At 38.9% G+C, this 25,158-nt stretch overlaps 1 protein-coding gene across 5 annotated transcripts in view; it reads left to right on the top strand.

The window, feature by feature from the left end:
* The window catches only part of pou2f2b (POU class 2 homeobox 2b), a 38,988-nt gene extending 16,027 nt beyond the window's left edge, over positions 1–22,961 (top strand). The window contains exons 2-17 of one of the 5 annotated variants that reach the window (XM_060870685.1): positions 13,656–13,724; positions 13,868–13,902; positions 14,013–14,072; positions 15,294–15,404; positions 16,000–16,263; positions 16,497–16,602; positions 17,041–17,132; positions 17,242–17,382; positions 17,988–18,129; positions 18,411–18,559; positions 18,865–19,056; positions 19,888–19,936; positions 20,030–20,165; positions 20,730–20,792; positions 21,220–21,293; positions 21,503–22,961. In XM_060870685.1, coding sequence (XP_060726668.1) covers positions 13,656–13,724; positions 13,868–13,902; positions 14,013–14,072; positions 15,294–15,404; positions 16,000–16,263; positions 16,497–16,602; positions 17,041–17,132; positions 17,242–17,382; positions 17,988–18,129; positions 18,411–18,559; positions 18,865–19,056; positions 19,888–19,936; positions 20,030–20,165; positions 20,730–20,792; positions 21,220–21,293; positions 21,503–21,804 — 1,985 coding nt within the window. In that variant the 3' untranslated portion in view covers positions 21,805–22,961. Of the gene's footprint in view, positions 1–8,145; positions 8,380–13,655; positions 13,725–13,867; positions 13,903–14,012; positions 14,073–15,293; positions 15,405–15,999; positions 16,264–16,496; positions 16,603–17,040; positions 17,133–17,241; positions 17,383–17,987; positions 18,130–18,410; positions 18,560–18,864; positions 19,057–19,887; positions 19,937–20,029; positions 20,166–20,729; positions 20,793–21,219; positions 21,294–21,502 lie in introns of those variants that run through there. The other 4 variants (XM_060870681.1, XM_060870680.1, XM_060870683.1 and 1 more) reach the window with 4 other exon arrangements.
* Positions 22,962–25,158: the final 2,197 nt, after the last annotated feature.

Here is a 25,158-nt window from a genome sequence, read left to right as displayed (position 1 = left end):
TGCCTATGCTTCATATTACATGTTTCCATTAAAAATGACAGCCTAAGACATATGTTAAGTAAGACATGTCTGCACATCTTCCACTCCCTTGACAGAAAATCGGGCAATTTTTGTGTCTTAAAATGGCAGCTGATATGGAGCCGTGAGAGAAAGGAGACGAGAGTGAGAGATGGAGAGAGAGATATGTAGCAGATTTATTCATAAAGCCTGCTTTGTTACGGATATTTTTGCTTTTGTGGGTTTCAGATTCTGCCTCGGTCTCCCTTTCCCCCTCAGTCTGTCCTCTTTCTCTTTTTCTCTAAAGGGTGAAGAATCTGAATTTCAGGAAGTACAAGTTAAAGGAAGGAAGGAAGGAAGGAAGGAAGGAAATAAGGAAGAGAGAGAAAAAGTAAGAAAGAAAGAAAGAAAGAAAGAAAGAAAGAAAGAAAGAAAGAGAAGGAGAGGTGAAGAGGAGAGTATGTTGTGGTACTTTTAGCGGTCGTTGAGAAAGTGCTTCTGATGGGCGTCCATGTGCTCCCCCCCTGCCCGGGGCCCCGATCGATACCAACTCAGAGCAATAAAGCTTTCCCCTGTCATCTCCACAGAATACAAAGCAGTGGAGAGAGAGAGGGAGAGAGGGAGAGGTGAAAAGCTGTTCCGCTAGCCAGAGCGATTTCCTACCCCCCTTCCCCCACATACCCTCTCCATCCAACGCAGAGGTGCTCCCCCTACCCCCTCCAATCTTTACCCCTTTCTGCTCTCCTTTCCTCTCTTTCTCTCCATTCTTTCTTTGTCTCTACCCCTTTTCCTCTCTCTTTCTCTACTACCAGTGCCAGTCCAGTGTATATCCTGCACATGAGGTTCGATATTTCCCTGTGCCCAGGAGAATGGAAATGAGTAATGGAGCAAGAAAGTCTTATTTTAGTCATTATTGCAAGCACAGGGCTTAGGACGCTGGTGAGGGAAGAAAAGGGAAATGGACACATGACTCAGAAGATGGAGAGATATAGGATGGGAGGAAAAGTAAGATGGCTTATAGCAACGGGGACAGAGAGGGAATGGGGTGATAAAATAAGAGGAGGGGGAGCATGAGGGAGAGAGGGATTATGGAGGGGGAAGACAGATAGCGGGAAAGGGGAAAGAGGAATATTGATGCGGCGCAGGAGGAGGTGGATGAGGAAGAAGAGGAAGAGGGGGGGTGGAGAGGGGGAGAATGAAATCAGTGAATCAGTGTAATTGTGATCTATATTCAACACGGCACTTTGTGTGTGTGTGTGTGTGTGTGTGTGTGTGTGTGTGTGTGTGTGTGCCCGCGCTCTACTCCAATGATGCACAATAGTTCTTTTTGTGAGTGACAGCTCAAAGTAATGTGTCACTCAGACACACTGCCATAAACTTAATAACATTTCTACCTCAGCTTTCTAAAACAACAGAGTGTGTGTGTGTGTGTGTGCGTGTGTGTGTGTGTGTAAGAGAGAGAGAGAGAGAGAGTTTCCCATAAACACCTTTACCTTTCTAGATTCTTTCCATTCTCTCTCTCTCTCTCTCTCTCTCTCTCTCTCTCTCTCTCTCTCTCTCTCTCTCTCTCTCTCTCTCTCTCTGGTGCGATCTCTCATTCTTGCCTTTATTGGAAAAAGATGGGCTGAATCCTTCATCTCTCTCCTTTAATTCTCTTCTTTTATTGTGTTATAACACTGTGCCCTGATGCCCATCTCTCTCTCTCTCTCTCTCTCTCTCTCTCTCTCTCTCTCTCTCTCTCTCTCTCTCTCTCTCTCTCTCTCTCTCTCTCTCTCTTACACACACACTTTCTCGCCATATGTTTAACTGGACTGGACATCATCTAGATGCATGTGAATAAGTTACTGCACAGTTAATAGAATTGTATAATAATATTTTTTTAGCTCATTTCTTTCTTGTACTCGATTTCTGCTCATTTGTTGCTCATGTTTCATTTCTTTTCTTTCATGTCGGTATTGATTCTGTTTCTTAAAGTGCAGCAGACAAAAGTAAAATTTTTTACAATCTATTTCTGTCGCACTTCCTTGGTACGGTGTGAGGATTATTCTCTGCTACTTTCCTCCAGTTACATTTTCTTTCTGCTTTCATCCGTTTCTTTTGTTCTTTTGATTTGCTTCATGTTTCATTTTTCTGTTTTCTCCTTTTCTATTCTGTGTCTCTGCTCAATTCGTATTTCTTTTTTTTCAAACTCTCAGTGCAGTAATAATAGTGGTAATAGAGGTAGCGGTGTGTGTGTGTATGTGTGTGTGTGTGTGCGTGTGAGTGTGTGATTATTGTCGTGTCGGGAGTCAGAGAAATCGATCGATACAGAAATATGAGCCACTGTGTCAGAAACAATAACCTCCTATTCCCCTGACACACACAATCACAACCACACACACACACATATACACCCTGCACTAAATAAAATAAGGTAAAATTGTGTTACGCATGCACACACTCGCTCACACAACCTTTCCAGCACATGCCAAGTCACACCACAAACTTATTAGCAAATCTCCATGCTTCACACCAGGTGTGTGTGTGTGTGTGTGTGTTTGTTTGTTTATACGCACACACACAAGATCTCCATTCTTCACACCAGGTGTGTGTGTGTGTGTGTGTGTGTGTGTGTGTGTGTGTGTGTGTGTATATACATACACACATACATACACACATACATACACACAGACACACACACTAGAGACCTTTTTGCTACTGTTGCTTAGCAACGCAACCTCAGTTCCAATCAGAGTGCGGAGAAATGTCCAGTGATGTCACAGCTTGTGCTGACCAGCAGGTTGGAAGCGTTAATAAGGCTTTAAAATGAGAAATAAAGGGCACATTGATCTCGGCATTAAAGAAAGACAGAGGACACTGAGCGGTAATGAGGTGAGGCCCTTGCCGATGATCCGTTGGCAGTGAGAATGAGCATGAGGAAATTAAGTACACACTTTATGTATGCTCAGAATGATTTGCGTCTGCCCAAGTGTGTCGTGTCCACGGGTGTATCTGAGGTAAGAAATAGTTAACATCCACTGTTTCAGCGTGCAAACACAGACACACATGCGAAGAGGCCATGTTGAGCTGCGACAGCATGAAGATTGATGGCTCTCCTGAGGCCCGTTCACTCCCCCTTAGACAGACGGCTGATCAGATAAACGGGGGAGCGCAGGGGATGAGAAATAAGAAGAGAAAGAAAAGAGGTGAGAGGAGAAGAGCAGTGGAGAGAACGAGAAAGCTGGAGTGAAGAGCAGAGCAGAAAGTAGGATAGGACATCCTAGATAGGACATAACCAAAAAGGATGAGGAAAGGAGGATGAGAAAAGAAGAGAGAAAAGGTGAATGGGGCAGACAGGAAGAGAAGCGAGAACAGAGGGGAAAGCGAGTTACAAGAGAGCAATGTGCACACAGAATCATTTCATATAAAACTACACACCCAAAACAGACAACACAGACTTTCACCACTAAGCATCCTGTAGCCTCACAGGGGGTGCGGTTTCCATAGGAACAGAGAGATTTATGCTGTCAAGGCAACATAATGACCTCAAATAATGTTGACATATATGGCCACGCCTCTCCTCGACCCGGGGGCTGAGTGGCCACGAGCCTAACGTCTAAGGTCGCGATCTTTCACCTCACCAACCCCCCAAGAGCACACAGCCAGACAAAGAGTCCGTCTGCTGACCATGAACTCGAAAAATCTCACACACACACACACACACACACACACATAAAGAAATAATAATAATAATAATAATAATAATAATAATAATAATAATAATGGTCTTCAATGTGTTTTTTTCAAAACGTCCTCAAAATGTTTATTACATTTAAAAGAGAGAATTAATCAATTAATCTCCAAATTTTGGTAGGAGGAGTTTTAAAGTAAACAACTAATAGATGTTCGGATCAAATGGATCAAATGTTCGGAATGTTATGAGCATTGAAACACTGAAAGGCTGATTTCAAATATATGATTTCTTACTGATTATTAATTAGCAATAAAATGATAAAAGCAAAGAAAGCGCAAAAGGAGCTCACAGGAAATGGCTCAGGTGGAGGAACTGAATTACAGCTACAGCAATGAACAATTCCCTGATAAAGTACCACAGAGATTTCCAATAAATATTGAACATTAGAAACATTAAATGTAAGTGTGTGACTGAGAATTTGGCTAAGTCTGATTTTGAAAGCTGAGAGCTTGAGGAGAAGTGAGTCTGGGATTTCCAGATGGATTTTAGATTTACTGCTGCCCCCATCTGATGATCACACAGTACAGCAACACAACAGCACATCTTCATCATCCACTCCATCATCATTAAACATGAAGTGGCATCACAGGCATCAACATTAAATAACATCAGAGACATCTCATACAGCAATGTTTGCATACATTTTCCTAATAAATATTATTTTATATTGTACTTAATTATGGTAGTTTATATTTGGAATATATTTAATTGGACTGATTATATCATTTCAATTTGGATTAAATTGATAAAGGATTTTTTATTATTATTTATTATTGAGGTGAATAGAATTTACATTGATTATAATTTAAATGATATACTGTGCTTGCGAAAAACACCTTGCATATACACGATCACTTAGATTTCTAATCTCTGTTTAATATCAACTCTAATAGCAATTATAAATTAAAGCAGCGCACCTTACGTTACTCATTAGGACTAATAAAGTCTATATTATGGCTGTACATCAGTGATACCGCCGTCTAAAAACCATCCATGCTAACAATCAATTCATTCATTCATTCATTCATTTTCAGGAAGCACTTTATTATGATCAGCACTGAGGTGAAGCCAATCCTGGGAACCCAGGAACAGTGGCATCCATCACAGGGCACCGTGTACACACACTCACACTTCACACTTCACACACTCTTTACACCAGAGATCCCTGAGGAAACCTCAGAGAGACACAGTGAGAACATGAGAATAACTGCTATTTTATATATATATATATATATATATATATATATATATAGATAGATAGATAGATAGATAGATAGATAGATAGATAGATAGATAGATAGATAGATAGATACAGAGAGAGAGAGAGAGAGAGAGAGAGAGAGAGAGAGAGATTTAATAATAATGTTTAACCAATTAGAATAAATAGTCTTTAGTCTATAAACCTAATAATTTACAGCCTTAACTTAATAATGAACTAATTATTAATTACCAATAATGAACTACTAACCTAATTAAAGTATTCATAATAACAAATCAGTTATTTGAAGGTGGACATGATATGATGATCCTGTCATTTAGTCTGACTCCATAACTGACTTTATAACACTTTAAACTGTAAAAAAAACCTAAATCAGGATCAGGGGTAACAGACGATTTAGGGCTATAATCAAGACCATTATTGCCAAGATGACTAGCAGCGATCAAGACAAGACCGAGTGATAAAGAGGTTGAGGGTCAAGTCAAGATCAATCCAAATGAAAGTGAGACAAGTCCGGATTGAGACCTAAATCCATCACAAACCTTTTTTAAGCCCAAGCCTCTTCTTTATTTACATATGTATCCAGATCAGATTTATTCATTTCCAATAGTCTATAGTTCTAGTCCCACATACAGGACTTACTCTTGGATCCTCTTGGAATTTTTTTTTTTTTTGTGAAGTGATGTCAAAGAGTTAAAATAATACAATAACTGCAGCAGGTCTACTTTTATTTGTATCCACTTACGATAAAAACAGAATGTGTTTTTGAGAATGACAAAAACAAACACACAGGATGTGCGTAACGCAGCCTCCAGCTCTGTGAATTTTAATATGGAGCACGTCGCACAAATGAAACAAAACTCAAAGCATCTTTGTTACACGGAATTGAGCAATATGTTCATTAAAACCTGAAAAACCTCCACTCATTAAAACCTGTTTCTGTAATATGCACTATTCAAATGTGTGACACTCATTGTCTCCAGAGGTGTGATAACAACAGTTGACACTCCATCACATACAGCCTTTCTCAAACACAGAAAATGTCATACAAATGACAAGCATTGTATCGTTTTATTAAATAAACGAACAATGTTGGAACAAAGACTCAGATCAACATAATCCAGGGCACAAAAGCCTGCATAAAGAAAATATACTTAAATATGTGTTTATAGATACATGTAGCTTACATATAACTGTAGCAGAATTTGAGTTGAATATAATGCAATGAGAATTTTTCCATTAATATGCTATAGGTAACTGAAATAAGAATAGTGTTCACAGCATGTGTAAACATCTCTAGGGCCTTAAAAAGGCACCGGACCTCTATGAGGAATGAAACGGGATCCTATATAATCTTTCTCGACCATACATTTAGGCATATAACTGAATTACTATTTGTTTTATTAGACACATGCATGCATCTTTGATGTAGCTCTAGTAACTTAAAACAGGTTCCCATGACAAATCTCTTTATGAAAATTAAATATACATTTTATTATTTTACTGCAAAACATGAAAAATCATAGTTTCTGCCATTAATAAACAACATTAATTTAGCTAATGTGAACACCTGTTTTACTTTCAAATTCAAGTCTGTACAGAAATCTTCAAGACCGGATGATGGTGTTTTTTTTTTTGGTTGATAAATCTCACCGGTTTACTTTGCTGACAAAGAAGATTTCTGACATACAGTAATATGAAGGCGCTTATAATACCACGTTTGTTTATGATTAATCTACAGTGAAATAACGGCTGAGCTGTTCAGGATTAGTGATAATGTCAAGACTCATAGATGTCATATAGACACAGGTTAAATTGAGTTCACCTATGGCTTATGTGAACAACAAGAAAAGACGTGTGAACTCCGCAAGTGCTAAGATTTGATGGAAATTATAAATCATTACATGGCACACCTGCAAAAATAGTTAAACATGATTCATGTTTCCTTAGAGAGAAACACATTCAGTTCCAAAATATATGTATTCAGTTACTAACGCTAGTCACAATAAAAAGAGCAGCGTATGTATAGATTTGGTCGTTAAGGGAAAATCTCTTCATTTGAAATCATTTACCCTTGTTAGGAAATATTTGACATTATTGTGCAATTCAACCAGATCATCTATACCTTAAGCGTGCCATTGAACTATATATTTTTTTTAATCGAGCATTTAGCTTAATTTATTAAAACCTAATTATGCAGAAACAGAATTTCAATCCAACTCCAGATTATAAAGTATTGACATAATAAAGATTTATACTCAATCTAATTTACATCTTAAGTTGTCTTAATAAAGCTATAATGAAGATCTTAGACAGGATTACACTGACATGTCTTACCCTTCTGTGTGCTACTACTATGTTCAATAAATGACCTAAATAAACAAGGATATTTCTATAAAATAGGCTCTATGGTAAAGAGTGTCTTGTGGGCTGAGTGGCTTTAAATGCAGGTATTTTGCCCATGAGTTATATCCTCTGAACTTCAATCTCTCGTGACAAAAGGTGTGTCACAGCTCAGAGTGGAAAATCAAAGCTACAAATGGAACACACATCCTCATTGTTTACACTGAGGTTTTAAGTGTGTGGTGTCATGTTAGATATACTAAGTGATACACATTAGAGATCCAGTGTAAGAAATAGTAAGTCATGTGCGTGAGTGAGAGTATGTGTGTGTGTGTGTGTGTGTGTGTATCACTGTGGCTCGTGAGTGACTCTTTCCAGCAGCCCCAGCAATTTCCAGTGACAAAAGTGTTCCCCCTCTTCTGCCTGTATCTGTTCATCTGTTTATCCTTTCATCTTGTTCGTCAGTGTGGCCGTCCCACTCTCTAACCCTTCGGCCCCCTCTTTCTCCTCGTCTAACCCAACGCTGCCCACCGTTTTTGACTTGTTTACTTCCTCTTCGCTTCACTTCTTCGTGCGCCTTTTCGTACGAGGCCTTGTCACGTCATACTTCTGTAAAGCTTTCTCTGCCCTGAATGCCATCTTTAAGAAGAGTTTATATTTAAATATTGGTAAAACGTGAACTCAGATATTCACTTTATAAATATTAGAACATGTCTACAGTAGTGTGTGCGCTTTGACACAGGAAGTGGGCAGCTAGGGGGAGGAGGTGTGGGAGGGCACAGTGGAGAGAGGAGGTGAAGGAGAGAGAGAGGGAGGAGAGATAGAGGGAGGAGTGGGGAGCAATTTCCTCAACGTTTTACGTATCTGTTTCTTCCTCCTTATTGGCTGCACACTGACAGGGGCCGAGAGAGACTGACAGAGCGGTGTGTGGATGTGTAAAAAGGAAGAGAGAAGGAGAAAACAAGAAAGAGAGAGAGAGAGAGAGAGAGAGAGAGAGGGAGAGCTGAAACAAGTGCACACATAAGTATCAGTATGACAAAGACGGCTCCAATAGCAGCGATGGATTACTCCCATTTGTGGTTGCCAGGTATGTGTCTTTGCTTCCTGTGTGGTTAATAGGTCAGACTTTTATTGGGTCAGTTATATCCTGAATGTGGTAGGGACAGGACAAAGTATTTATTGACCAGCTAGAATAATTAGAACAAGAGATAGTGTGCAAGAGAGAGAAAGAGAGATCACAAAATGTGGATAAGCCTAATAATGTGTTCGTAAAACACACCTTGCTTTTGACATTTTAACATTTTACATTTTTTTCTGTATCCTTGAATATGTTTGGGGAATTAGTTCTCTAATATTAGGTGTTTGATATTAACAAGGATGATTCTTAAGGGTTCCTGTTATGTATTTTGTTAGGGTTAGATTTGGAGTATAAATGTGCAATTATATATATTTACTAACATTATAGCTTGTAAACTTGTTTATGTTCAGTCATGTTGCTCACAAGTCTCACAAGTGTGTGTGTGTGTGTGTGTGTGTGTGTGTGTGTGTGTGTGTGTGTGTGTGTGCAGTTTGAATGAATGAATATAAGTGTAAACTCCACACTGGTGATAATGTAGACTCTTCATTTTGTTAATGCGGGGAAACCCTTCATGGATCAGTGTAGAGGCCTACCACAGTGTTTCCTTGTTTCAGGGGATTCCGAGTAGGACCTCTGAGCAAGCTGAAAATCTTTAATTATCCAAAAAACATCCAAAATCCCCTTTTGTGTTTGAGAGTTTGGTAATATATAGAGATGAGTTTGGAGGTTGTACTGTACGTAGTGTTGTAATGTGTCTATAGAGAAAGAAATAAGAACGCTGCTTTATAAGGAGTGATAGGTGAAATTAGTGGAATCTAAAATGACTAAAACTTAGCCCTTTATGGGTGTGATCTGTGATCTAGGGTGTGAAATCTGACTGCATGATAAAAGCAAAGAAGATTCTAGGCAAGAGAGCCGGTTAACACCATCGCTTCTGTGGGACTTGTTTTAACTGACTAATGCAGTACAGCACATCTTTAATCAAAACACAGTGAGCGCTGCTGTAGTTTTGTGTAGTTTGTGAGTGATGACCGGTTTGGTTGTACGTTCTTACAGTATTGGTACGTATGCATGTGAAGGAGTGGGAGTTAAGTGTGTTGGAACACATGTACGTGAGTGTGACGGAGGAGTCGAATATGAGTGTGTGTGTGGAGGACGTAGCGTTTCCTCTGTCCCTGTTTTGGTCTCCTCCTCATCTCCAGCACTCCAGCACAGAGTCCAAGACGGACAGTAGACCCCAATCATACAGTACTATGTATTGTACTATACAGTATGTACTGTATTTCTAACCCATACAGCATATAGTATTCAGTAACTGCGCAAATGTGCTGAATGATTAAGCAAACATGACATTCAGAAAGTGCTGAAATGTGGAAATGTCACTGGCTCTGTAGAGTTTAGGAGATTAACTAAAAAGTTTGCAGATGATTTTTCACTGGTATGCAAATGAATAAAGGAAAAAATAACTAAATATTTACAGTAGATGTCAAAAGTTTCAATGAAGCACCAATCAAATCGTTCTGTGAAGTATGCTCTCTCTCTCTCTCTCTCTCTCTCTCTCTCTCTCTCTCTCCAACTGTTGTATAATGCAGTGATGATATAAAAATGGAAAAAAGGATGTGGTTTGATATGATAGAATTTATATAGAACTACACACGTGAGTTTTGACCTTGTGAAGGCAATGGATTTGTGTTTGGGACATTTCTACTTTTGGATCTGTATATTTGCACTTAAACAACTGAGAAAAGATTTCATTTATTTTACACTATTACATTATTTTATGTTATGAATAGTCATAGCATTATTTAGCTGCAGTGGCACATCAGTCGATAGAAATATCTCACAACGGTAGAATGGCAAATGTGTCTGAGACTTTATTTACAGTGTAGAGGATGAACACAGTGATGGAAGAATATAAAAGTGTTCATTAGTGTGTTTAGCGGTGTGCAGTAGATTAATAATAGCCTTTTTGACAGTAAGGGTTTGGTTTTACACGTTGTGCTCCCCCCAGCTTGAGGGGAAACAGAGAGGGAAGTGAGAGAAAAGGTCTACATATACCCCATGGTGTATGTACTCCACATTCACTTCATACGAAACTAGCACAATATGGACAAACACACAATGTGATTGAACTCTTACAAATGATTCAATAACCAAGTAACATGTAAATTACCGAGTTGTGTAGGTCAGACTAACTTTTAAGTCGAATCGTATTCAGTTCCATTGATACGTGCTTTTACGTCTAACGATTCTTTGTGTAAATGGCTGTTCATATGAGGCATATTTATAGAATTTGGTGTTGGTGAGATCTACAGAGTCAACATCACAGTCTGCACACACAGACTTCTATACAAAAAGAATATTTTTCTGACGTAATCTCAAAATATTCGACAAATTTCACTGTAGACGCTAAACGGAGTCAGGACTTCTGCCTTTACCCCAAGTGTGGCCTGAGGAGACAGGGGACAACAGGCGGGGATTTCCTCCAGCTGCACTTCCTCTCTTTTCCAAAATGGTGCTTTAATGGAAAAGTGCATTATCTGACGAAAAAAAAAAAAACATTCAAATGCATTAAGAACAATGACATATCAAGTTAATCCACTGATGTTAATAGTCTTATCTCCATCACAGGCTGATGTTGGGCTTGTAGTGATACAGCAGTATGATGCTGTACAGGAATAAGGAACGCTATAATGCTGTAATGCACACTGTAGCATTTAATTCAAATGTATAAATAGAGAGCTGAATTTTGGAACAGAGCACAAGTATGTACAAATAGTATTTCTGCATGGCTTTGATAACGCACTCTAGAGTAATTCGCTTCATTACACCATGACTTTTTCCATGACTGTTTCTGTCTTATACCCAGTTCTGTGTTTATCGCTCAGTGACTCCTCACTTTATATGTCTTCTAGAGTAGTGCTAATCCTCACACACGGACACGGATGAACCTCTGTAAAAAAAAAAAAAAAATTCATTTATCGACTTACCGTTTAATAACTAAGCATTCTAAAAATAATATATATATATATAGCCTTTTTTATAGGCATAATAGTTTTGATAAATGACATTACTGATTAGTACCACAGGGACAAATTTATACATCCTCTAGACTTCTAGTGGGTTTAAACCTGGTGAATACGTGTCAAAATAAGTGTCAAAAGGAGACCAGTGTTAAAATACTTGAGAAACTCTATGTTGTTACTGTATTTAAGCATTATTTTGGTGTATTATACTTGATAAAAATTGAAATGAAATACTTGTGCTCTTACATACTTTTGTTTTGATCATTACAATATTAGTCAAATCGGCAAAGTTAGGATTAAGTCTAAAATTCTAATGAGGTTTGTGACAATTTGTTACCAGCTGTGAAAATCTCACACCACACGAGAGACGTAGTTAGCTGAAGTTCAGTACGCTGGAGTAAGCAAAGACTTGTATACAGTTAGAAAACTTAAACTGCGTCTTATTTAAAATAATAATAATAATAATAATAATAATAATAATAATAATAATAATAATAATAATAATAATAGCTAATTTGCTAACATTAACTATATATTTATATAATTTAAGTTTGCTTTGCTAATGCCTGGCTTGACTAGCATTGATTCCACAAGCAAGGCAAAATGTCGCTAAGGAGAAATATATTTTTGTATAAATATAAATGGCATAGTTGCTTTGAAACAAAAGTAATATTCTAGCAATTATAAAAAAAATGAAAACATAACGTTTAATGTCATTTCAGCAATGAAAGACATTTACTTGATATGTTTGAATACTTGAGTATATTTCAAAGTACCATCTGTCAATTTTTTTTTGCCTGGATGCTTTTTAATTAGTATGCGTATGATTTGGAAACATTATCTGCACTTTCACTGTCCACCCCTGAAGAGTGGAACTGAAGGTCAACTGAGAATCAGGAGTGAAATGTGTGGAAGGATAGTGAAAGACAGCTAGCGGGGTAGGGAAGCGTTTAATATGCAGGTGGCTGATATAATTAGTCAGTCGTTGGGCTTATTTGCATGTGTTTCACAAAAGGGAAGTGAGTGTGTCAGTATAAGAAACTCTTTAAGACGTGCGTGTGAGGATGTGTATCTTATGGGGGCGTCTTATTCCCAGACTTCATCAAATATATTTGTATGCACTTTTTAAAACTGTACTTCCTCTTGTGGACAGGAATATTGTAGATTTACTTATATTAGAACACAGAGTTCCACGTACTGTTAGATCCGCTCGTTTTTTTACACTCATATTTCTAATATTGTGTTATGTATATTGTGTTATGTAAAAAATAAAATCCTGCTTAATTTCATCCGATAATTTCATCCGATCTCTTCTAGCTACATATATAGATATAGTGATGTAATTGCAATTAGTTAAAGAATTCTCTACACACTTTATTTTACGTCTTTATATTTATGGATTAGTTGCCAAGTTATTTCGCATCTAAACAAATAAACAAACAAACAAACAAATAAATAAATAAATCTTATGTGTACGTTTTGGTCTTAGACTCAACATCCAGCATCTAAAATAATCTTTTAATTCTTACTAAAACAAGCCAGTATCTAAAACATGACAATAAGTAATTCTTCCATTGTTGTTGTCCTTTAATAAAAAAGGTGACACTGTTTTAAATCACATTTTAGAACCTAAACACACACATCAAAAATGTTCATATTAAACAATATTTGTGGTTTAATAACATAAACGATCGATCATTATGGTAGACGTCCTCTGTATAGGTACATGTCACGTCTCTGTTTGTGTTGTATTGCATGACTTTTTTAGATCAGAGTGGAAATGCTGTGTAAACGAAATGCCATGGTACAGAATCTGATTTTCTTGATGTCTCAGTACAAGCACAGACTTGAGTTGCCCTCTTGAGTTGATGTGTTTCATAAGTGTGTGTGAAATGCAGTTGTGTTTTCCCATATCTCCTCATACATTGCCCCTTTTCACTCTTATGAGAACTGTGTGTAATTTTGAGTCAGCTGTATGAGATGAGCTCTGGTTTCTTGAGTGTTGTAACCTGGAAACTGGGGATCTATTCTCTAGCTTTGGTTTGCCTCAAGACACTTAAATGTTTTCAAATTACTACCTTTTACAGTGACAATGAAAGTTTTTTTTTTGTTGCTTTTATACTCTTTCTGTCATTGCTCAATTCACCTCTATCCCTCTGAACAGAGAGTCGTTTTTAATCTACCCATAATGCCCCAGTGCTTTTTCTCAACTTATTCAACTTATATCATCTAATTCGGTCTTTGATCTTTTTTCTGTAGATATCAGAATGTCGAAGTCAATAGAGGTTGAAAATCCAGAGGCAGACTCTCCGATGGAGAATACAGGAGGTGCGCTAGTGTGTGTGTGTGTGTGTGTGTGTGTGTGTGTGTGTGTGTGTGTGTGTGTGTGATTGAGTGAGAGAGCGAGAGAGAGAGAGATGTATATTTTGATATTTCATGTCTTTCTCCATCTACATGTGTATCCATGTTAGATTCAGAGAGGAACGGTTCTGACTCCAGTAACCAGGTAGGTCTTTATTTTTAAAGCAACAGCTATTTTAAAGTCATGGTTTTTTTTTAAGTATCATTTTGATGATCGTACTATTTCCATTTGGCTAATGTGTTTTCTTCCAATAGATTCTACAAATGAAAATAAACCCCTTCTCACTTTCTCCAACACTAAGTGCCAGCAACAAGGTAAATGACTCACTCACCACGTGTATGTGAGTATGTGTGTGTGTGTGTGTGTGTCAGTGTGTGTGATTTTTTGAGTTTATGTGTGTGTACCTTAGGCTGATTTGCATGCTGATTCACCAGTGCTTAGAATCATATGCCAGTCATACATTGGACATTAGCTAAAATCTTATAGAAACCCCAGAGAACTAAAAAAAGGCCAATAGAAAAGCGACTCTAAATCAGGGCATCGAGAAGGACGTAAACCTTAAATCAGGGTACCAATGGCTACACGTTACACTGGAATTCTGGGTCAAGACAACTAATCACATATCATGTAAAGGGTACCATGATCAGTGGAACAAGAAGAATTTTATTGGCCTAGTGTATGGTGTGCTACACACACTGCTTAATTAATGGTGTTTGAAACAATAAATTAGGTGTAAGATTGCAGTGTTGGTTGATGTGGATATAACAGCTGTATCGCTGGTGTATTAATTGATTGCAAAGTGAACAGTAAGGTAAAAATGGGTTAATAAATCGCTTAACAACCTCTAATAGGTCAAATCCAATTCAAATCTCCTCCTTTCATTCAATTAACAATTCTATACTATCTTTTATTTCTATTTTAGATTTTATTGGCCATATTTTCTGTCTTCTTTTCTGTGCTTTTGTAAATCTTTGCTCTAGAACAGCATTTATATAAATTAATTGCTTGTGTCTATGAGATCAAACCATTCTGGATTTAATTATTTTTTTATTTATATTGATAATTCTATTAAGGCTCCATGTGGAATTACACAACATGGATCCATCCAACATAATTAGCATCCTTAGTGAACAGGGTTCCTCTTTAAAATCTTTGAAATCTCAATACCTGCACATCCGCATACTACAGTATTTCTATGGCAAGGACATACTCTTGTGAACCTTTGAAATGAATGAACAGCTAAACCTACTGTATGTGAACTACCATGTTTGAACCACACTAGGTGTCTTTGTGCAATAAGTGCATACGCTCGGGTGTGAGAGGCTTTCAGGCTTAGAACTGCAAGCAAGCAGTTGTATATTAGTTGAACCTGGTTGTATTGATTGGCCTTGCAAGTTTCCATTGATAACATTACACCACTGCAGAGCTCTTATTGAAGCATGCATAATAGTTAAAGCCCACTGATGTTTGCTTCAGGTGTATATTAGAGAATTTGCTTTAGATGGTGTATGTGTGTTTCAATTTCTTTCTCTTAGGCCAAGGTGGAGGAGTGTGGAGAGATGTCTCCAGCTTCGGTTCAGGCCACACCTACTCAAACACCCCTCCCACACACACAGCTGATGCTGACAGGAAGCCAGCTGGCAGGAGTAAGATACACACACCCACACACACACACACATACACACACATACACACACATACACACACATACACACACATACACACACATACACACACACACACACACACACACACACACACAGACATCCTTCACTCTCTGGTTGCAATATCTGTTTATTTCATGCTAAGCTATGTACCGCCATCATGCTTCCTCACCCAGAGTTGTGTTTAAATGTTGTATGAGTATGTTGTAAGAAGACCAAATAGAACACTAATATAATATTAATCAATTATATTTATAGAACAATTTTAGCATTCATAACTGATAAAGATACATATTTCAATATTTAGGGAAAGCATATAGTATAGTAATGAAATCCTTCTGTATACAAAAGGTACTTTTCTTTTCTTCAGAAAGCAAACAAACACTTTTATTAGGGTAGCCAGACATTCAGTGCTTGCTATACACAGCTGGTGGATTTGAGTCAGCTTTTGTTTTCTTGTGCTTCTTGCACTGCTGTTTTTTTTTTCCTTACCAAAGGATTTCTCCTTTTTTCTTCCTCTGCACTCTCTCTTCCTCTGCTCCTGACTTCCTCCTTACCCTTTACCGTCTCGCTCCAGCTGACTGCTCTCTTGCCCGCTCAGCAGCAGTTGCTCCTCCAGCAAGCGCAGCTCCTGGCTGCAGCCGTGCAGCAGTCACAAGCAGCTCATGCAGCCAATCAGCAGCAAACGCAGCAGCAGCAGCAGCGGCAACAGGCCAATCAGCAGGCAGCTTTGCCCCAGCTACAGGGCCAGTCCAAGAGTACTCAGGAGCAAAATGCTGCTCCTGTCCTGCCCTCTCCTCACCAGCTTACCCTATCTCAACCAATTCAGCTCACTGCCCAGGTACACAAAGTCACCCTGTTCTTCTCAGACCCAGACATCACAAACCCATGCTTTCTTATCTATCTCCTTCCCTGCATCTGACATGCCACTAATAAATAATATCTAAATAACTTTGTGCACAGCTTTAGTCTTGACAGCATAGCTTTGATAACAGCATTATCAAGAGTCCGAGACTAGACTCTCTTCAGATCCCGTATTTAGTTGAATTAACCTGTTGTCCATATCTTCTTCAGGACATCCAGCAACTGTTGCAGCTGCAGCAGTTGGTCCTCGTCCCAGGGCATCCTTTGCCCTCACCTGCACAGTTTCTTTTGCCACAGGCACAGCAGGGGCAGCAAGGTGAGATCTTCACCTCACACTGCACTGTATATATGTCTTACTGACATTTACCAATTTTCTTGAGCATATTAGGAACAAACATTTCAAAACAGTTTTTTCTCTTCTCTCTCTCTCTCTCTCTCTCTCTCTCTCTCTCTCTCTCTCTCTCTCTCTCTCTCTCTCTCTCTCTCTCTCTCTCTCTCTCTCTCTCTCTCTCTCTCTCTCTCTCTCTCTCTCTTTCTCTTGCTCTCTCTCTCTCTCTCTCTCTCTCTCTCGCTCGCTCTCTCTCTCTCTCTCGCTCTCTCTCTCTCTCTCTCTCTCTTTCTCTCTCTCTCTCTCTCTCTCTCTCTCTCTCTCTCTCTCTCTCTCTCTCTCTCTCTCTCTCTCTCTCTCTCTCTCTCTCTCTCTCTTTCTCTTGCTCTCTCGCTCGCTCTCTCTCTCTCTCTCTGCTTTTCTCAGGGCTGCTACCGACACCAAATTTGATTCCACTACCTCAGCAAAGCCAGGGGGGCCTCCTGACTGCTACTTCTGCACTTGGTCTTCAAGCACAGGTAAAACAGGATTTTCAGGCCTATTCGCAGACACTCAGCATGAAACTAACATGTATGTTCAAGGCTCAGAGATGTGCTTGTTGAGCTCATTGTGTGTGTAAATCTCTAGCAAAGAGAAAAGGTCATGGAAAGCAGTGTCAGTACGGTGACCCCTGTGACCTCTCATGCCGAGGAACCAAGTGACCTGGAAGAACTCGAACAGTTTGCTCGCACCTTTAAACAGAGAAGAATCAAACTTGGATTCACACAGGTAGAAAAAACACACAAACACACAACATATTGACATACAAATAATGACATCCAGAGCAAACACTACCATATTTTATTTATGTATAGCATTGTGACCGTACATGAAACACTAAAAAATAAAATTCCTTCTAGTGAACAGGGTAGGAAGATAGAATGATAATGTACTGCAGCTATCTGTACACTAGATGGCAGTAGACAATAATATTGAGCAGCAACGACTTCAACTCATTGACTCAAATCATTTTATTCCTTTCACAAAAAAAGATTCATTCAGATTGATTCACTGATTCATTCAGTGACCCTGTTGTTTTGTTGTTGTTGTTGTTGCTGTTGTTTTGTTGTTCTAAATTGTGAATGGGTACAAATGTACTCACCGCAACGCAGTCAGTTTTCCACAGGTGGAAAAAAATGAGTCAGTACATACACGTGAATGAAAACAATTTGTGCACTTCAGAGACTCGTTCAAAAACACTGATTCATCGTATGAGCAGAATAAAGTATTATGTGTATACAGAGCTTTCATTTCAGGATCAACATATGCCTTTACAGTCTTGATTGTGTATTGTAATTACTTCTCTCTCTCTCTCTCTCTCTCTCTCTCTGTAGGGTGATGTGGGATTGGCTATGGGCAAGCTTTATGGAAACGACTTTAGTCAGACGACCATCTCTCGCTTTGAGGCTCTCAATCTCAGCTTTAAGAACATGTGCAAACTCAAACCTCTCCTGGAGAAATGGCTCACTGATGCCGGTAACAAATCTGTACCATTTTAAACACATTCTAACGAACAAAACAGAAGACATTACTCTGGAGTTCATTTCACTAATTTATTGTTAGCTGAAAGTGTTTATTTTATAACAGGATTAAAGTATAAGATATAAATTAACTACACTGACTTATTCAGTAACTACAGTGGAAATAATAATAGAGTTGCATGCGTGAGGATGTCCTGGAGTTTAAGAGGTTGTGTAATAATAAATTTAAGTACCCACTTTGATAATTACTGATCGAGTGATTGCTAATTTGTGCAGAAACCATGTCAATGGACAGTACCTTGCCAAGTCCCAGTTCTTTGTCCTCACCATCTATGGGCTTTGAGGGCCTGCCTATTCGCCGCCGCAAGAAACGCACCAGCATCGAGACCAACGTGCGTGTGGCTTTGGAGCGCAGCTTCAGCACGGTGAGAACATATGAGTAAATCTACATCCACTTATAGATCGTGTCACATGCTACTACAAAACTGAGCACACCCAGTTCTCAGAGTCTCACCACTTTCACAATTTGATGATCCCCTTTTAGTCTTTAGCAGTTTATGAAAACAACTAATTGTGTAATCGTGCCTTTTTTATAATATTGTTGTTAATTCCAGCATATGATATGTGTGTGTGACTGTCATTGTCCTGTCACTGAAAGTCACTAAAGCATGTTGGGAATGTGTAGCTACGTCCTAATAAAACTGTTATGTGTCACTATCTCTGCGCTCAGAACCAGAAGCCTACCTCAGAGGAGATTCTACTAATCGCTGAGCAGCTCAACATGGAGAAGGAGGTGATCCGTGTCTGGTTCTGCAACCGTCGGCAGAAAGAGAAACGTATTAACCCCTCCAGCGCCACCCCTCCCCTGCCCAGCCAACCCCAGCCTGCCACACACAAACCCCCCTGCTACAGCCCACACATGGTACGGCCCGGCCTGGTCCTCACACCTACAAGCTCACCCCTAAGGCCCTGTGATTGTTTCTCCTGCATGCGCACACTTTACCAGCCTTCTTTTGACTAGACGTTCTCTCATAAAATCCTGAACATGGCCTAATCCATTTTTCATCGCTTGCCTAAGATCTCTTTACTAGATCTTTGTTTGCAGAAAACAATACCCTAGCCTTTGCAGCTAATATCTCTGGCATGAAGTGTTCAGTGCTTATATGTACTCACAAGGCACTTACTAATAGCTACTAATAGCATAGGGACCTTATAGTCTGCTATCATTGCAGCAGTTAATTGTGATTTGTAATCAGTGTCATTTTCAGCTAGTGGTAATAAACAGATGTCTCCTAAGTGACTTTGTGAGCTAATTAGTGGCCTTTTCAGATAGGAATTTTGTTTATATTCATATATTCATATATATATATACATATATATATATATATATATATATATATATATATATATATATATATATATATATATATACATATATATTTGTATTCTAATGCTGTTCCAAAAACTCATCACTTATACATCACCAACGGTTTACAGGTATAATAATGACAATGCCAAATAAGGCCAATATTGAAAGACTAGCAAATAAATCCTGACACAATGAGCTGCAATATCTCTAACTATAAGGTACACATACCCAATGAAGTGGTATAGACCATGTACCTAATGAGGAAGTCTAGACCAGTAAAGTAAAGTAAAGTTAAAGAGATGACACACTAGTGATATATTTCCTGTCTCCTTTTTCCCTCTCTCTCTTTCTTTCTCTCTCTCCTTCTTTTCTGTTTGTCCACAGATCCACGGTCAGGGACCGTCTCAACCTGTTACCAGTCTCAGCACAGCAGGTAGGAGACACTAGTCTGTTTGAATCTGTTAGATAATATTTCAGTTATTACTGTAGTGTGTTAAAAGTATTTTTTGTGTTTGTCACTTGACAGCAACCACCATGCCCTCAGTTTGTCCTTTGACCCCCACTGGTCCCTCCTCAAGCTCCACCCCTTCGCCTGTGACCCCGTCTCCTCGCAGCGACGCCAGCCCTGTTCCTGCCACTCACACATTAAACCTGAGCACAGGGTGAGATATATACACAAACACGTACTAACACACAACTAGTCTGTCAGCTGTGTGCATTAATGTGCGCATATGACAGAAAACTGATTAACCACTTAAAAGTATGAGAATGTTTTTGTGTACATCACAATATTAACCTCAGCTTCTTCCTGTCGATTTGTAATTTGTAAAAATAAATAAATAAATAAATAAATAAATAAAACAAGGTAGGTAAATAAAGCTTTAATACAATGATACCTTGATACAGTATGCACAATATCGCAGAACTTTTTATAATAGCACATAATTTATGATGCTATCAGAATTATAGATTTTAAATTAGGCATTTTATTTTTTTGCCTTTTAATTTTCAAACCAATTCCTAACAACTAATCAGCTCTATCTATAAAAAAACAGCTAACAGCTAAAAAACAGCTATAGAGAGAGAAATGTTTTATAGATAGATGCAATCTAATATTTACCATATACACACACACACACATACACACACATTGTATGATGGTGCAGGTTAGTAATGATAGTTAATGTCTGTGTGTATGTGTGTGTATATGGCTTTCCTGTCCACAGTTCGTGGCGTAACAAGAACGGTGACGTGTCTAACTACATCACCGATTTTGCTGCAAATCTGAGGTGAATACAATAAAAAAAAAGAAAGAAAGAAAACAAAATAAACTGTGCACGCAGACACATGTAAACACACACACACAGACACAGTTACACTTAAACATTCAAGAGTCTCAAGTACAAACACATAACCGCTTTATTTATCACACTTTGTTTATAGAAACGTATTAGAAACATGATTTCTTTCTTGACATCTTTTAATCCACAAATCTAAATCAGTTTGTAACTAATTTTTCCTAATTTGCAATTTTTCCACTTAACAGCCCTCGTTTTTCAGTGCAAGCCATCTCCTATGCTTCTTGAAGTTTTACTATATTATTCCTTTCCTGTTCTTCTTTCCCCCTTCTGTTTGTCTTTGTGTGTGTGTGTGTGTGTGTGTGTGTGTGTGTGTGTGTGTGTACGCACGCTTGCTTATTTGTGCGCTACAACTCAGGAATACAGTGATTGGAGTTAATACAGGAATGAACCAAGCCCTGCGTGGCAGCAACCCAATCGCCACAATTCAAGGTTTGTGGAAAAGCAGGCTTGTTGAAATCATCTCTTGTCACTGTGGGGTGATGTGACGTGCTTTTGCTTACTGTGCGATATGCGTTCACTGTTGTGGTGTTTCAGCACTCTTCTTTTAATTCTCATTCTTCTCATGCTAGATTGTAAGGAAAGATTGGAACTACATTTCTATATTTATATCTGACTCATCTGTCTCTCAATTCTTGCAGCTCTGGCAGCCAGTGGTGGCCAAACCACCATTTCCAGTCTTGAAGGTGGCAGTAAGGTGCTGATTGGTGGTTCTGGAGGACAAAGGTCAGGACTCCCTTCTTCCCTCTTTCTTAACCACCCATCACTGCTACCCATGGCAGCGGGCACAGCTCTGGGATTTGGCAGCTCGATCATATCCAAATCCGGCAGGCCTCTATTCCCGGGTGGCCTGAGTCCCTCCCCATGCTCAAGCCCTGACTCTTCCTGCTCTTCCAGCGACTTGCTACACAGCCCACACGATCTGGGGAGCGGCCAAGATTGAGTGACACTTCCAGGAAACCAATAACAGGACCAGAAGGAGGAACTGAAACCTCCCATCACAACCAAAGCATCTCTGTCTCTCTTACGTCCTTCGTCTTTTTGTCTTTCATTCTTTCTCTCTTGTTTTCTCCCGCTCTCCTGATGCCAAAAATACACAAAGTGGAAGAGGGGAGAGATGAAGAGACAGAGGTGAAGACGAGACGGAGCGAAGAGGAGAGATTTACATGTAAACCAAAAATTCACCTGGAGATCTAGTGGTCGAATGAGCGCAACCACTTCTCCACCGTTGTTGTTTTTTTCTCTCTCTCTCTATGTTTCTCTGGAGAGTGTAAAGGAATAAAAGAAAGGACAATAGACATTGGTTTAAGAACTGCAGGAACAAGAGGAAAGAGCTGATTATTAATGATCCTTGAGCCAAAAATAGCAAAACTAAAAAAACTTTTATTTGTTGCAGAATGGCAGTCAGACTTCAGCTCTGACCAGTCTGGAGAACTTTAAACCAAAAAAAAAATATGATAGAGGTGAACTTTAAAAGACTCACAGTGACAGAAAGACAACCATACCAAAAACCCATATACCAAAAAAATAACCGAAACCAAAAATACGGAAGGAAAAGCTTTATCCTGTGGACCTGTAAATAGTCCAGCGTCCAGCACCAGACCCACACCAACGATCCAGCAACCTCCCACTCCGTCATTTCATCTGACATTCTCTCATTCTGTCTCTCTATATGTCAGTACTTCTTTTTAAATCGTCATTGTTTATTAATTAGCGAAGAGGTAAATATCTAAAGTATTAGCTGTGTATTGCTGTGCAACAGTGAATGAGCAAAGCTCAGAAGTGTCAGTGTGTAGATATGTACAAATTTCTCCCACTTTCTACCTCTTTATCAGGTTTTCTGTCTAGCTTTAGTTCCAATTTATCCAGATAACCATACATGAGAAGGTTTTTGTGTTTGTTTTGTTTTGTTGTTTAACCATCATCACTGTCATGTCATCATTTCTGCTTCATGTCTGTCACACGTGTTGGAGAATGTCATAAAAAATTCAGATGAATTTAATCCAAGGTCTGCTGGTGTACCTGCATGTTTTACGTCACTGTGTCTTACATTCATGTTCATTCTGTCTTATCTCCATTAAAAACACTTTGAATCCATTATCCCCATTTTCCATCTCCTTCATACTTGCTCCTTGTTGGATACCAAAGTGACTCGTCATGGGTCTCTCACTGCGATGCAGACCGTGAACGGAAACCCCCTTCCCTCAGATGTGCTCCCACCTCCCACATATACACAAACACACATACACACAAACACACACATACATTTACACACAAACATTTACACTGAGTGGACATCACAGAGCTGGTGGAACTTTTGAGGAACGGGCGTTTCCATTATCCCTGACACTTCATGTATGAAGTAAACAAAAAAAAAAACTTTTCAGCCAACCATAATTCCAGAGATTCACAGAAGCAAACCAAAAAAAGTTTCCAAGCCAAAAATGGAAGGAGTTGAGGAAGAGGAGACAAGAAAAAATGAAAAGATCTCTTTTTATCCCTCCATCCATCCGTGCGAGAAAGTCAGGGATAATGTCAGGGGTAGATGATTACAACATGGATGGATGGATGGATGGATGGATGGATGGATGGAAGAATGGATTCATGGATGAGTACAGATTGTTCAACACCTTTCTTCCTCCTGTCACTCGAACCCTTCCTGGTCCTTGGGACGGGAGCTTTGATGACCTCACTGAAGTTAAAGAGATGTGGCTGGTTTCTTTTGGGTTGGGGAAGGATGTTCTTTTTTCTTCCTTTGGCTATTTTATTTCTTTCTGTCTGTCTGGTTTGTGGGAATTTTTCTATGTGTGTAGCTGCCGTTCCTTTGGTTTTTGCGTGCTATGATTTTATTTTAGAGGGGAATAGTGGGAGGGTTTGGGGGGAACCTGTTGAATTATTATAGCATTGTTCTTTTTTATGTCCCTTCCTTTTTCCTAGTCGCGCTAGAGACTCCATCAGGTGGTTGGAGAAATACTGTGAACATTCATCTAAACAGATCTAGGATAAAGGTGAACACAAATACACACAGACACCCAACTACATAACAAGCCAAAGCTTTAACTCTTAAATCAGATATCAAATACGCGTGTATACACCAAAAGATCAGCACCACGCAGTGCTATAAGAATGCAGGCGTGGAGGTGATCAGAGCTTCTGAAAGGGGATCGATTAACCCTGTTGCCCCAACATGACCGTTTAGATGGAATGGATCACTTAGTGCTTCTATAGATTTTGTAGTAAATGATCTATGTTACAATGCTTACTTACTGATGTATAGAAAAAGGTTAAAAAAAATGTTGCAGACTTGATTTTAGACCAAAATATTTCTGTTTATCTTCTTGACTTTCTTTCCTTTTCCACCTCACACCTCTTTTGTGATTGTTCTGATTATCTATGAATTTTAATTTATTTTTATGTATGTATTTATTTATTTATGTATTTATTTATTTATCCCAAATGCATTTTTATTGCTATGTTTGAGGCATCAGATTGTGTCAAAATGTAATTCTACTTCGCCAAGGCAACCTTTTCAAAACCAAATCCATAAAAGAATGCAACCATTGGTCCTTATCGACTAATGACCAACGCAGGGACGGTAGCTCGTCCCCTATAACCCTCCGCTCCTCCTTTATGGGCGGAGTCTGTGTAGGGATAACCTATCAGGGTGAAGAGCAGCACTGTGCTAAACGCTGACACAACGTGATTTTAGCACAACGTCACAGTGACCTTATTACAAGCTCGGTTTAGATAGTAGAGTCATGATACAGGAACTTCTAGTCTTATAGCATTGAATAATCCCTGTGTATACGCATTATATCTACTGTATAAGAATGTGAAGTTTTTTTTGTCTAGATCTTATGTACAACTACAGGAAATCAGCACGAGTGCTCATCTGAAATGTTAGAACTTTGTTAGATCAGATTTTTTATATTGCTGTGAATCTTTGTGCTTATTGAGAGTCTCACCACGTAATCGTTTGTTGACTGCATTGCTGTGATGATGATGATTGACAACGTTGAACGCAGTGCTGCTCAGAGCCTTGAGCCGAAAGCTTTAAACAGCTACAAAACCAAAAAAAAATACTGGAAGAGAGGAAAGATGGAGGGAATTGGATAAAAGAGGAAAAAGGTGCAAAGAGGGGTTCTGTGCAGACACGGTCAGGGCCGTGGAAGACTAGGGAAGAAATGTAGCTAAGCAGAATCATATTGATGCTGTGTCTCCATCTTTCTCTCTCTAGTTCTCTGCTCAACTTCCTTCTTTCCGCTTTCTTTCTCGATGTCTGTATCTGATCAGGTTG

Source organism: Tachysurus vachellii, chromosome 5 (assembly GCF_030014155.1).
Source record: "Tachysurus vachellii isolate PV-2020 chromosome 5, HZAU_Pvac_v1, whole genome shotgun sequence".
In the NCBI taxonomy this organism is placed as follows: domain Eukaryota; kingdom Metazoa; phylum Chordata; class Actinopteri; order Siluriformes; family Bagridae; genus Tachysurus; species Tachysurus vachellii.
Note: the sequence above shows the minus strand (reverse complement) of the source record. Positions and strands in the feature narration are given on the sequence as shown.